General features: G+C 58.5%; 1 protein-coding gene across 1 annotated transcript; it reads left to right on the top strand.

Moving 5' to 3' along the window:
* The first annotated feature begins 2,074 nt into the window (after positions 1–2,074).
* Positions 2,075–13,023, top strand: PLD2 (phospholipase D2). Its single transcript, XM_032839888.1, is given in 26 exon segments — positions 2,075–2,180; positions 2,644–2,753; positions 2,834–2,964; positions 3,054–3,196; positions 3,624–3,729; positions 3,821–3,886; positions 4,005–4,063; positions 4,193–4,285; positions 4,385–4,537; positions 4,977–5,126; positions 7,677–7,760; positions 7,892–7,970; positions 8,671–8,781; positions 8,970–9,050; positions 9,052–9,141; positions 9,482–9,608; positions 9,807–9,925; positions 10,000–10,113; positions 10,237–10,341; positions 10,557–10,645; positions 10,748–10,861; positions 10,998–11,047; positions 11,276–11,410; positions 11,570–11,723; positions 12,295–12,409; positions 12,686–13,023. Coding segments are annotated over 25 exon segments (2,802 nt in total). The 5' UTR covers positions 2,075–2,180; position 2,644; the 3' UTR covers positions 12,911–13,023.
* The last annotated feature ends 298 nt before the right edge of the window (positions 13,024–13,321 follow it).

Raw genomic sequence — 13,321 nt, 5'->3', positions numbered from 1 at the left:
GTTCAAACAGGGCTTGGACCAAGCAAGACCCCGAGATCAAGAACTGAGCTGACATCAAGACTCAGACACTTAACCGACTTAAGCCACCCAGGCGCCCTGAAGAAACTCTTCAGCGATTTTGGATACTAACCCTTTATTGGATCCACCATATGCAAATATCTTCTCCCATTCAGTAGGTTGTCTTTTAGTTTTGGTATTTCCTTTACTGTGCAGAAACCTCTTATTTTGAGGAAGTCCCCATAGTTTATTTTTGCTTTTGTTTCCCTCGCCTCTGAAGATGCAGCTAGAAAGAGACCTCACCGCCTGTGCCCTCTCAGGTGGTAACTCTGATTTAGGTCCTTCATCCAGTCTGAGTTTATTTTTGTCTGTGGTGTGAGAAAGTGGTCTGGCTTCATTCTTTCGCATGGACCTGTCTGGTTTTCCCAGCACTGTTTACTGAAAAGACCGACTTTTTCCTGCTGGATATTCTGGCCTCCTTTGCCGTGCAAGAATTGACCATACGGATGCGGGTTTATTTCTGGGCTCTCTACCCTGTCCCATTGGTCTGTTTTTGTGCCGGTGCCATACTCTTTTGATGATGTGTCACTCAATGCTTAACATTTTAAGCAACTGTCTTCCAAGGGGGCCGCACCATTTTACACTGTATTTGCTTCGGTTGCAGAATAACAGTACGTTACCACGAATCGATCGAAATAAAAATATTTCTTCTCTTTAAAGAGCACCATTATTTTACTTTTTATTTTTTATTATTATCATTTTTAAAGACTTTATTTATTTATTTGACAGAGAGAAAGCAGGAGGAGCAGAGGGAGAGGAAAGAAGCAGGCTCCCCATGCAGCAACAGCCCAATGTAGAATTCAGTCCCAGGATCTCAGGATCATGACCTGAGCCCAAGCAGATGCTTAACCCACTCAGTAACCCTGGCGCCCCAGAAGCACCTTTATTTGAAACACATATGCCCCATTAAGTGAGAAAGTATCTGTTTTACATGTGTCTGATATAGGATTTCCATCCTAAATACAGGGGCGCCTGGCTGGCTCTGTTGGTAAGGCCTGCCACCCCTGATCTCAGGATCCTGAGTTCAAGCCCCAGGCTGGGGCTGGAGCGCACCTAAAAAAGTAAAAATACCAAATATATAAAGAACATGTGATCAACGATAAGACAATGGGGTTTTGTTTTTTAATTAGCAATAGAGTGGAACAGACACTTTGCAAAAGAAGATATTCAAGTGGCCACGAGTGCTGAAACATGGTCACCATCGTGAAGCATCAGGACACACACAGAGAAAACTCCGGTGACAGCTAGTGCACGCGCACTGGATGGCGAACACTGAAAAGACTGACAGCATCTAACGCTGCCCGTGCCCTGGGACAGCCGGACCAACATACCTCCATCCGGCTGCGCAACAGCAGAGCGACCATTTCGGAAACCAGTTCGGCAGTTTCTTGTAACGTTAAAATACCCTTACACACCAGACCCACCGAGTTACACACCGACCCTCTGACTTACACACCCGACCTCCGACTTACACACCAACCCTCCAACTTACACACCAACCCTCCGACTTACACGCCGACCCGCCCACTGCACCCCAGCTGTCCCCCGAGAGTGGGAACCGCACCCGCCCGCGAGGCCGCGGCAGGAGTAATTCCGGACGCTCTGTCGCAAGAGACTGGAACAGCCCAGAGGTCCGTCAAGAGGACAGATAAGGAAACCCGCACTTCGGGAACGATGGCACATCCTGCCTCGTGGAACCTCAGCGCGTCCAGGCTCCCCCCCCGCCCGCCGGTCCCCGGGGAGCGGCTTCGCGCAGAGTCCGGCCCGGGGCCAGTGTGCCGGGCACGGTGCGCGCTCCCGAGCCCCGGGTCGGGGCCGGGGGCGCCCGCCCCCGCCGCCCCCGCCGCCCCCGCCGCCCCCGCCGGCCACGCGGGGAGGGAAGGGCCGGCTGCGGGCGCTGCGGAGGAACGGCGCGTGCGCTCGGACGGACCGCGCGGGGCGTGCAGGCGGCGGGGGCGGGACAGGCCCGACGGGGCGGGCAGGGAGGTGAGGCCGGGCGGCCCGCCCCCGAGGGCCGGCCTCGATCGCCCGCCCCGCCCCGCCCAGGCCGCCCGGGTGTGGGCCCGGCTGCTGCGCCGCTCCCTCGGCTGGCGGATCCGCGCGGGCGCAGGCTCGGGCTGCGGGTGAGGGGCCGGGGAGGGGCGCCGCGGAGGGCCCTGGCCCGGGGCAGGGGAGGAGGCGGCGGGGGCGGCACTCAGGGCCCGCGGGGCTGCGGACTTTGCCGAGATTTGGGGGTTTCCTCCCGGGCGGGGCACGCGCACTTCCTCATTCCCGCGGGACCCCCTCTCGCGTGCGGCCGGGCCTGGCCTAAGCTCCCCCGGGGACCACGCCCCTTGGCCCCGCGTCTGCTCCGGCCCGCTTCGGGGGCCCCGCTGCCTGGCGGGAGTTCCTGGGCGCGCCGGGTCGGGCAGGGTCGGGCCGGGAGGCGGGGCCGAGGGATTCTGGATGCGGGACCCGGGTACCGGATGGAGGTCAGAGGCGGGTCTGCGGGGCGTTGCGGACTGACGGGGAAGAGGGGCTCCCGTGGGAGGGGGAGGGCGGGGCTGCAGGGCGGATCACCTCCCTGAGGCCTCCCCATGCTCCTAGGATGGCAGCGACCCCCGCGAGCCTCTTCCCCTCTGGGGGCGACCTGGACTCCAGCCAGTTGCATATGGAGCCCGATGAGTTGGACACTCTAAAGGAGGGAGAGGACCCAGGTTCGCAGCGAGCACGGCCGTCGGGGAGGAGAGGGGCGGAGAGCTCCCAGGGTCCGCACTAACACCTTCTTTCCTCCTAGCTGACCGGATGCACCCATTTCTGGCCATCTACGACCTGCAGCCTCTGAAAATGCGCCCCTTGGTGTTCGCCCCTGGGGTCCCGGTCACCGCCCAAGTGGTGGGCACTGAAAGATACACCAGTGGCTCCAAGGTGGCTGGGCGGGCGCCAGGGAGCTGGGCAAAGGGAGGGCTGCTGGCCAACGAGGGGACAAACGTTCAGTCCCTCCCTCGAACCCCCAGGTGGGAACCTGCACCCTGTACTCTGTCCGCTTGACACATGGCGCCTTTACCTGGACAACCAAGAAGAAGTTCCGGCATTTTCAGGAGCTGCACCGGGACCTCCTGAGACACAAAGTCTTAATGAGTCTGCTTCCTCTGGCGCGGTAAGGGGACCCTCCCGCTTCCTGTCAAGGGCAGGAGTCCCCACCCTGGGGCAGCATGGGCAGCCCCTGACCCAACCCCCAGCACCGCTTTCTGCCTGTCCCCACGCTCCTCCAAGCCACCCATGCTTCTGTCCCAGCTACTTTCCCACCCCAGCTCTGGCCCCCGGGTCCCCTCCCCTGACCCCGGTTACCAGGAAACCTTCCCAGCCCAGCTCTCCCTGTCCGTGATTCTGTGCCAATAGCTCAGCCGGGCTGGATGCCCAAAATGCCCTTGGCAGCCTCCCTCCTTTTCTTGTCTCTGTTCTTAGGATCGGGGGCCTTCTGCCAGCCTCTAGTCCTCCCCCAGGATCCCATCTCTAGGGCTGCAGGAATCTAGGCTCTCCGCTTCCTGGCTCTTCTTGATCCTCCTCCCCGATCTCATCCACAGCTTTGGTGTGGCCCACCCTCCAGCCCGGGAGGCAGCCGACCGAGAGATACCCTCTCTACCTCGAGTGGGTCCCGAGGGCTCCAGCAGACATGCATCCAGCAAACAGGTGCGACCAGACACCAGGCTGGCCGGGAAGGCTTCTGGTGTGCAAAAATGGCTCTGGTCCCATCTGTCTCTGTCTCTCATCCCCACTTCAGAAGTACCTGGAGAATTACCTTAACCGCCTCCTGACCATGTCTTTCTACCGCAACTACCATGCCATGGTAAGGCCCTGGGGGCTGGGCCCTTGTGCCGTTCCAGGTGGCAGACCCTCAGGCGGCAGAGGCCCCGGGCCCGCTGAAAGGCGAAGTCTCTCCTTTGAGCCCTTGTCTTCCTCTGCAGACAGAATTCCTGGAAGTCAGCCGGCTGTCCTTTATCCCAGACCTTGGCTCCAAAGGACTGTGAGTGTCCGATGCCCGTCACCCCGCAGCCAGCAAACCCGCAGGAGGGTGGGGAGAGCATTGCAGGGAGGGGGCGGGAGGGGGGCTCTGGATTCCTTTTGGGCCATCTTGTCCTGATTTTCCCCACAGGGAGGGAGTGATCCGGAAGCGCTCCGGGGGCCACCGGGTCCCTGGCCTCACGTGCTGTGGCCGAGACCAAGTGTGTTACCGCTGGTCCAAGAGGTGGGTCCCGGAGCGGACCCGCCGGGCCGTGTTCGGGGGGAGGGGTGAGGAAGGAGATCCTGCGGGCAGGGAGGAACGGACGGAGCCCTTCCGCTCCAGGTGGCTGGTGGTGAAGGACTCCTTCCTGCTGTACATGTGCCTCGAGACGGGCGCCATCTCCTTTGTTCAGCTCTTTGACCCTGGCTTCGAGGTGCGCGTGGGGAAGAGGAGCACAGAGGCCCGCTACGGGGTCAGGATCGACACCTCCCACAGGTAGGGCCTGGGGGGGGGGGGAAGGACACCTGGGAAGGGGAGCAAGTGGAAGGAGGGGAAGGATTTCCAGCCCCTGGAGCTGGCCTTGATTTGGAACCAGGGAACTGGTCTGGCCACATGCCTGGGAGCGCTTAGCGGCCGCGCAGGGAGGGCGGCGGTGAGTAGGAGGCTTGGACAGAGGGAAATGGCTCTCCCTCCCTTCCTCCGTTCACTCTCTCATCCGACAAACCGACAAACCGGAGAGCCTGGTCTGCCCCTGACCTCTGTGCCTGTGACCCAGCTGTGCAGAAGGCAGAGACATGCCTCGTCCGGGTGGAGTCGGGCCGAGGGACTAAGGCAGGAAGTGGGAAGGAGGGGACAGCCAGAGAGGGGAGGTGGCTGGGCAAGGCCGGGGGTGTGCGGGGGTAGGGCTGAGGCTCCCCTTGTTCTTCCTGCTCAGGTCCCTGATTCTCAAGTGTGGCAGCTACCGGCAGGCACGGTGGTGGGGCCAGGAGATCACGGAGCTGGCACAGGGCCCGGGCAGGGACTTCATACAGCTGCACCGACATGACAGCTACGCCCCGCCCCGGCCTGGGACCCTGGCCCGGTGGTGAGACACTGATGTCTCTTCAGAGCTTGTCTGTGGGCTTCTGGGCCCACTTGTTTTCTGAGTCCTTGAACCTCTTCTGCCTTCTCCCCCTGCGGTTTCTCTGGTCTCCTGGACCAGCTGCCCTCTAACCACGCTGATATCTAATCTCCCTCTGATCTCTCTGACCCTCCTTACTCGCTAATCTCCTCCAACCCGATCTCTGACCTCCTGTGACCACCCCCCTCCCCGCCCTTTTGCCATGCTGTCCCTCTCTGTGCCTTAGGATCTCTTCAAAACTCTCTGATTCATTCATGCATTCAACAAACCTTTTCTAAGCACCTACTCTGTGCCTGGCCTAGTGGCAGGAGAAAAGAAGCCAGCCCAGTAGCTGATTCAATAACGAAGCAATGACACATTGCCATTCCGGAGGTAGTTGTGGGCGTACTGAGCACAGAAGGGGAGCCTCTGGCCCTGCATGGGGATATCAGGACAGGCTTGCAGGATGCAGCAGCCTTGAGGACAAGGATGGCCCGAGGTGGGAGCTGGAAAGAGCAGAGGCAGCTAAACCACATCACAGGCAGGGAGGGAGTCGGGGAAGACTTGTTTTCTTGGACAGGCTGCGAACATTTATTTTTTAACGCCAGAACTAACGGCTCATACTCACATCGTACTTACTGTGTGCTGGGAACTGTCTTAAGTGCTTTATGTGTGTTATGAAGGCCTCAGGTGAACCCTGTGAGGCAGGTGCGGTTGTCCCCATTCTGCAGATGGGAACACTGAGGCAAGGAGAGGTTGAGGAACTTGCCCAAGGTCATAGAGCCTGTAAACAGTGGAGCCTGGATTCAAATCCGGGCAGCCCCGGGGCCGAGACCCTGCTCTTCACCATCCCACGAGACTGTTAGTTATTAGAATGTCAAGGGGCACCTGGCTGGCTCAGTGCAGGGAGCATGCGATGTTTGATCTCATGGCCGTCAGTTCGAGCCCCACGTTGGGCATAGAGATTGCGTCAAAAGAAAAAATCCTAAAAAAATACATAAATGAAATAAATAAGAATTCAAGCGACGAATAAATAAGAATTCAAGCGACGCGGAAACAGGTTAAGCATGTATGTTTCCATTCATTGCACAATCCTCCGTGCTCAGCCCCACTTCTCCCTACCCGCCTCCCAGCATTTCTCTCCCCAGAAGTAACCCTCACAATAGTTTCGTGTTTATCTTCTCAGCTCTTTTCCGGCATACTTTTGTAGGCTTATATGTGCGTTACTGTTTTTTGGGTTTTTTTTTTAAGATTTTAGTTATTTATTTGACAAAGATCACAAGTAGGCAGAGAAGTGGGGGCGGGGGTGGTGGTGGTGGGCAGGCTCCCTGCTAAACAGAGAGCCGGACACGGGGCTCTATCCCAGGACCCTGGAATCACAACCTGAGCCGAAGGCAGAGGCTTTAACCCACTGAGCCATCCAGGCACCTCAGAGATTAAGCATTTAGATTGTTTATTTTATTTTTAAGATCTTTATTTTGTATTTGAGAGAGAGAAAGAGCGTGTGCGTGTGCAAGCAAGAGTGGGGGAGGGGCAGAGGGCCAGGGAGAAGCAGACGCCCTGCTGAGCAGGAGCCAAGTGATCGTGATCCAGGCTGGAGGCAGACACTTCCCTGACTGAGCCACCCAGGTGCCCTGGTTATTCTTCATTTTAAACGATGCTGCAGTGAACCCAGTTTTTGTCTAAGCATTTAATAGGTTGCATTCCTAGAAATAGGACTGTGTGCATTTATTGGTATTCGGGAACATGTGTGCTCGATATTCCCGGAGATACTGCCAAACTGTCCTCTAGGAAGGCTGTAACCCTTGTGTATTCCCGTAGCCTGTGAGAATGCTCACTTCCCCACGTGTTAATATTGCAAGTTATCAGTGGTCTTTATTTTTGCTAATCTCGTGGATTAAAGACCTGTTATTTCTTTTTTTTTTAAGATTTTATTTATTTATTTGACAGAGATCATAAGTAGGCAGAGAGGTAGGCAGAGAGGTGGGGGGGCGCGGGGAAAGCAGGCTCCCTGCCGAGCAGAGAGCCCAATGTGGGGCTCCATCCCAGGACCCTGAGATCATGACCTGAGCCTAAGGCAGAGGCTTAACCCACTGAGCCACCCAGGCTCCCCAAGACCTGTTATTTTATTATCAATTTTCTTCCTCACTAGTGACATTGAACCTCTTCTCATATGGTCGAGTGTTTTAATTTCCTCTGTGAACTGTCAGTTCTTATTCTTTGCTCACTTTTCAGTTTGCTTGTATGTCTTTTTTTTACTGATTTGTTACAACTCTTTACATATGACGTACTAAGGCTTCCAGTCATTATCTCCTTTCATTTATTGTATTTTGTGGTTTCTAATTTTACTTAGCTTGTACTGGCAAGTCTGTCCCACTTGGATACATCTGGTAATCCAACTGACTGCTCTGATCACTCTTGATCTTTGACTGACCCTGCTGTCACCTCTGATCCGTGGCTGTCCTCCGGTCTTCACTCTCCAGAGCTTTCTGGCTTCTGACTCCCCTGACCTCCTTGGCTTGGCCTCCCCCCCAGGTTTGTGAATGGGGCGGGTTACTTTGCCGCTGTGGCAGATGCCATCCTGCAAGCTCAAGAGGAGATTTTCATCACAGATTGGTGGTGAGTAAGGGAAGAGCTCAAACAGGAAGGGGCAGGGTCGGGCCTGCCGGGGATCAGCTTACGGGCCACAGAGGGAGGGACAGGGGGAGTGGCTGCTGGCTGGGTAAGGCTTAGCTTGCCTCGAATCCCAGGCTGAGTCCGGAGATTTACCTGAAGCGTCCGGCCCATTCAGATGACTGGAGACTGGACATTATGCTCAAGAGGAAGGCGGTGAGGAGAGGGGTCAGGCTGGAGGGGAGGAACAAGGGGGTGGCCCGTGGCGGGGGGGTTGGTTTAGAAGGGACTGCAGTGTGGGAGAAGGTAGGGAATGTGAAGCTTCCTTCTTCATGCTTCTCCTGGAGCCAGTGTAGACATCTCTCCCAGTGCCCGTTATGCTTTGTTTCCGCGGGGGCTGGGGGGCGTATGTGTGTTGCCTTTCTCACTGGACTAGCATCGCTGCCTTCAGTACAAGGCACGGCGGTTGCCACGTCCAGGCATCCGTAGATGTCATTGGACGCACAGACCATGATTGCGAGTGGGGGCCAGTGGACGGAGGGCTGGTGGGAAGGGGGACAGAGGGAAGGAATAGGCAGTCAGAGGGGGTGCTAACGGGGATGCGGTGGGTGGATGCAGGATGGGTGGCACAGAAGGGGGTGAGTACGTGGTGGGGAACGTGGGTGGGTAGACAGTGACGGGCAGCGAGGAGCTGTGCGCATGACGAGCGGGTGGTCAGGTGAACAGCTGGCCCTTTGCCAAATTTGCCGTGAGCATCAGAGCCGGGTGTGAGCGTGGAGGCTGTCCAGGCTGAGTGGGGGTTCACACAGCAGCCCCGAGCATGGGGTAGGGTTTGGGAGGGTGCAAAGGGGCCATCGTGCAAGGGGCATTAGGATCTGATGCCCATACTGCCACCCCCACCCCCGCTCACCACCAGGAGGAAGGTGTCCGTGTGTCTGTCCTGCTGTTTAAGGAAGTGGAGTTGGCCTTGGGCATTAACAGTGGCTATAGCAAGAGAGCCCTAATGTTGCTTCATCACAACATAAAGGTGACTCGGGTGTCAGAGACCGCCCCCCCCCCACTGCAGCCCTACCCCCCTGGGCTTCCCAGTCCCCAACCCGCCCTGTCCTCGAACGAACGTCTCATTCTTCCATCTTCCCATCCTCCCTCCTGGCGCCTCGGGTCTCCCCTCACCAGAGCCCACCCTCCTGACCCCTTCCCTGCCACCTGCGGCAGGTCATGCGCCACCCGGACCAGGTGACCCTGTGGGCCCATCATGAGAAGCTCTTGGTCGTGGACCAAGTAGTGGCCTTCTTGGGGGGGGCTGGACCTCGCCTATGGCCGCTGGGATGACCTGCACTACCGCCTGACTGACCTCGGGGACCCATCCGGGCCAGTGGCCCCACAGGTAATCGCCAAGGCCTTCCCAAGCTCCCCTAAACACCACGTCGATGCACACCCTCCAGCCATTCCAGGCGCTGTCCACCTTGGGGTTCCTCTTGCTGGGGCCCCAGGAAGCTGCTGGAAAGTACACCGAGTCCCTCCCTGCCCCTACCCCTTCCCGCTCCTCTAGGACATCCAATGCCACTGAGGGCTGGCGGGAACCATCTGTGTCACTCTTACTCTCTCTGTTTCTCTGTCTCATGGTCTTTCAGTGCCCCTCTCTCCTCCTGGGCCCTGGCTCTGTATGGCCCCCTGTGACCTCTGCTTGCCCACCCCACCCCCGGCTTGGGTGTGTTCCCCTGCAGCCTCCCCCGCCAGGCTCCGACTCTCCAGGCAGCCCAGACCTCTCGAAAAATCAACTCTTCTGGCTGGGCAAAGACTACAGCAATCTTATCACGAAGGACTGGGTGCAGCTGGACCGGCCTTTTGAGGGTGAGGGTCCCCTCCTCCACAGCCCCCAGGAGGAGGGAGTTGTCCGGGTCGGGGCTGTGAACGGGAGGAGCTGGGTCAAGGGTAACGTGGCCTTCCCTCTCATCGGCTCCTTGTCAGAGCCGGAAGCGCTTGGGGATGTCGGAACCGTCCCCAAGAGACCATCCCTGGCCTCACCCCTGATTCTTCTGGGGCCCCCAGATTTCATTGACAGGGAGACCATGCCCCGGATGCCATGGCGGGACGTCGGGGTGGCTGTGCACGGTCTCCCAGCCCGGGACCTGGCCCGACACTTCATCCAACGCTGGAACTTCACCAAGGTGCTCACTCCATCCTGGGGGCACTGGTGGTGGGAAGGAGCCGCCTCCCGCTGACGGCCATCCCTCCACCTCAGATGACCAAGGCCAAGTATAAGACACCCACGTACCCCTACCTGCTGCCCAAATCCACCAGCACGGCAGACCAGCTCCCCTTCACGCTCCCCGGGGGCCAGTGCGCCACCGTACAGGTGAGGCTCCCCCTTCAACCTGTCCTCACCCCTCCCTCCCTTCAGCCCACTGCCCCAGACCTGAGAGCTGCCCAGACTGCTCTTCTGTGGTCAGGAGCCACATCCTATTCCCTGTCCCCCCAGGTCTTGCGGTCTGTGGACCGCTGGTCAGCAGGGACTTTGGAGAACTCCATCCTCAACGCCTACCTGCACACCATCAGGGAGAGCCAGCACTTTCTGTACATTGAGGTCTGACGGGGTGGGGAGACAGGGAAGGGAGGGGGCGTCCGAGGAGAGGGACTGATGATAGCCGTGGGATCAGTCCTGGAAGGGCTGGTGTGGCTAGGCCTGGAGAGGTGTGCAAGCCCGGGACAGGCCAGAACCTCGGGATGGGGCTGGCGCCGGAGCGGAGGGGGCCGGGCAGGGCCCTGGCGGCTGATGCCTGTCTTGGGTCCCTGCCCCAGAATCAGTTCTTCATTAGCTGCTCTGATGGGCGGACCGTTCTCAACAAGGTGGGCGATGAGATTGTGGACAGAATCCTGAAAGCCCACAAGTAAGGTGGACTGGCGGCAGGATGGGCGTCTGGGCGTGGTTTAAACTTGGGAGGGGCGTGGTTTGGGTCTGGCCCCGCCTCTGACTCCGCCCCCTTTCCCAGACATGGGCAGTGCTTCCGAGTCTACGTGCTTTTGCCCCTGCTGCCCGGTTTCCAGGGTGACATCACTACAGGTGGTGGGAACTCTATCCAGGCCATTCTGCACTTCACCTACAGGTGACCCCCCCGCATGGCCACCCACCCGTGCCCCTGCCCTAAGTCTGTCCAGCTCCCTTCCTGCTGGACTTTTGAGGTCCACTGTTCTCCTGACATCCCCTAGCCTCCCCCTCCCTCACCCACTCTTCTCCCGCAGGACCCTGTGCCGTGGGGAGTACTCGATCCTACATCGCCTCAAAGCAGCCAGTGAGTGCTGGGGGTGGGGGGTTCAGGCTCCGGACCCCGAGGCAGGGGAGCCTATCTTCTCATGGTTCTGGGGCTGCTACTACTCTGAGACCGCAGGTAGTCTTGGGCTGCAAGGAGATGCGTGCAGACCCAGCTCTAGGCCTTTTGAAGTGGGCGGTACCTGGGACAGGGCTCCATCAGCACGAGAGGGCATCTGTTACCTTATCCTCTCCCACATCTTTCTTTCAGTGGGGACAGCATGGCGGGATTATATGTCCATCTGTGGGCTGCGCACCCACGGAGAGCTGGGCGGGCACCCGGTCTCAGAGCTCATCTATATCCACAGCAAGATGCTCATCGCGGATGACCGGACGGTCATCATTGGTCAGTCCCGGATCGGGACCCCTGGCAGCGAGAGGAGGGGGGGAGGTGTGGAGCCAGGCCCAGCAGTGGGGGATGGGGTGATGGACACTGGCTGGTCCTCTGGTAGAGGGTCCCGCCCCGGGGCTCAGGCAGACACAGCATGTCCTGCACCTGTCCCAGGCTCTGCGAACATCAATGACCGTAGCTTGCTGGGCAAGCGGGACAGTGAGCTAGCCGTGCTGATCCAGGACACAGAGATGGAGCCCTCCCTCATGGATGGCAGGGAATATCAGGCGGGCAGGTTTGCCTTGAGTTTGCGGAAGCATTGCTTCAGGTAGAGTGGGATGGGGTGCTGTGGGGGAGGAAGAGGTTGGGAGGGGGCTGGCCTGCCTTCTGGGCAGGTGTGCCGATGGCTTACAGGTAGCACTGGAGTTCCCGATCTGGCTCCGGGCCCCAGCAAAGTAGGGCTATCAAAAAAATGAGAAGCAAATACTCTAAAAATAGTTTGGTGTTTTTTGTAAAGCATCAAGTTAGTGGTCAAAGAAGAGACATTAAAACTCTGTTGGGCTCATTTGCCCTTATTTTACTATTTAACAGTGTGTTTATTTTGAATTATCTGGGTAGGCGCAACATAACTCTTCAAGCAGTCAAGTTCTCCAAGGATCCTTTTTATTTTTTTTTTAAGATTTTTAAATTTACTTATTTGTCAGATAGAGAGCACAAAAGCAGGGGCAGCAGCAGAGGCAGAGGGAGAAGCAGACTCCCCACTGAGCAGGGATCCCAATGTAGGACTCCATCCCAGGGCCCTGAGCTGAAGGCAGACGCTTCACCGACTGAGCCACCCAGGTGTCCTGGGTTCTCCATGGATCTTAATCTGACCTTGTGGGCACCCTTTTGTCCTGTAGTGTGATTCTTGGGGCAGATGCCCGGCCAGACCTGGACCTCCGAGACCCTGTCTGTGATGACTTTTTCCAGCTGTGGCAAGACACAGCTGAGAACAATGCCAACATCTATGAGCAGGTGGGCGCTGGGGCAGGGGGTGAGGAGGGGGCTCTCCGTGTGGAAATGCATGGATTGTCTTGTTCAGGGTAGGATGGAGAGAGCCCCACCACTGAGCCATTCTCCGAAGAGAGATGAAAGTGTGGGGGGCAGGTCATGGGATTCAGCAGCTCGGGGTCAGTGTGGGGGGCTGTGGTGTGAGAACTGGGGGTGTCCAGCCCAGTTGGGCTTTTGGACTCTTGGCAGGGTCTCTCCAAGCCTTACTGGCTTCTATGCCCCCTGCCCCCCCGACCACAGATCTTCCGTTGCCTGCCGTCCAACGCTACCCGCTCCCTGCGGGCACTCCGGGAGTACGTGGCCGCAGAGCCCCTGGCCACGGTCAGCCCACCTCTGGCCAGGTCTGAGCTCACCCAGGTCCAGGGTCACCTGGTCCACTTTCCCCTCAAGTTCCTGGAGGAAGAGAATTTGCTGCCGCCCCTGGGGAGCAAGGAAGGCGTGATGCCCCTCGAAGTGTGGACATAGTGGCGGCTCCAGCCCGGGACAGCTTACCAGCCGCCTCGGGCATCACTGAGGCCGGCTCCCTGCCCCCAACCCTAAGGACGGAGGGCAGTGCCCTCTGGGAGCCAGGGCAGGCGGGCAGGAAGGTCTGAAAGGGACTAGAGAAGTCACCACAGCAGGAGCCCGAAGAGGATGCTCCAGACCCTGGGCCGGGAGGAGACTGTCTCCGGAGACAGTCCCGGAGAAGTTCCTCCTCCCTGCTGCCCACTTGAAACCACTGCGCTGGGGGAGAAGCAAACCTCCCGCCTGTCCGCCTGCTCGCCTGCAAGCCTGGGGAAGTCTGTCCCTGCAGGAGAGGCCGGCTCTGTCCTGGGCCTTCCCAGCTCCCCCTTACCTCCAACTGCCCTTGAACCCCTCCCACCCCACGGCCTCTCT

This window comes from Lontra canadensis, unplaced genomic scaffold, assembly GCF_010015895.1.
Source record: "Lontra canadensis isolate GAN:19392208 unplaced genomic scaffold, GSC_riverotter_1.0 scaffold110, whole genome shotgun sequence".
Classification (NCBI taxonomy): Eukaryota; Metazoa; Chordata; class Mammalia; order Carnivora; family Mustelidae; genus Lontra; species Lontra canadensis.
This window is presented reverse-complemented; position numbering and strand designations above follow the sequence as displayed.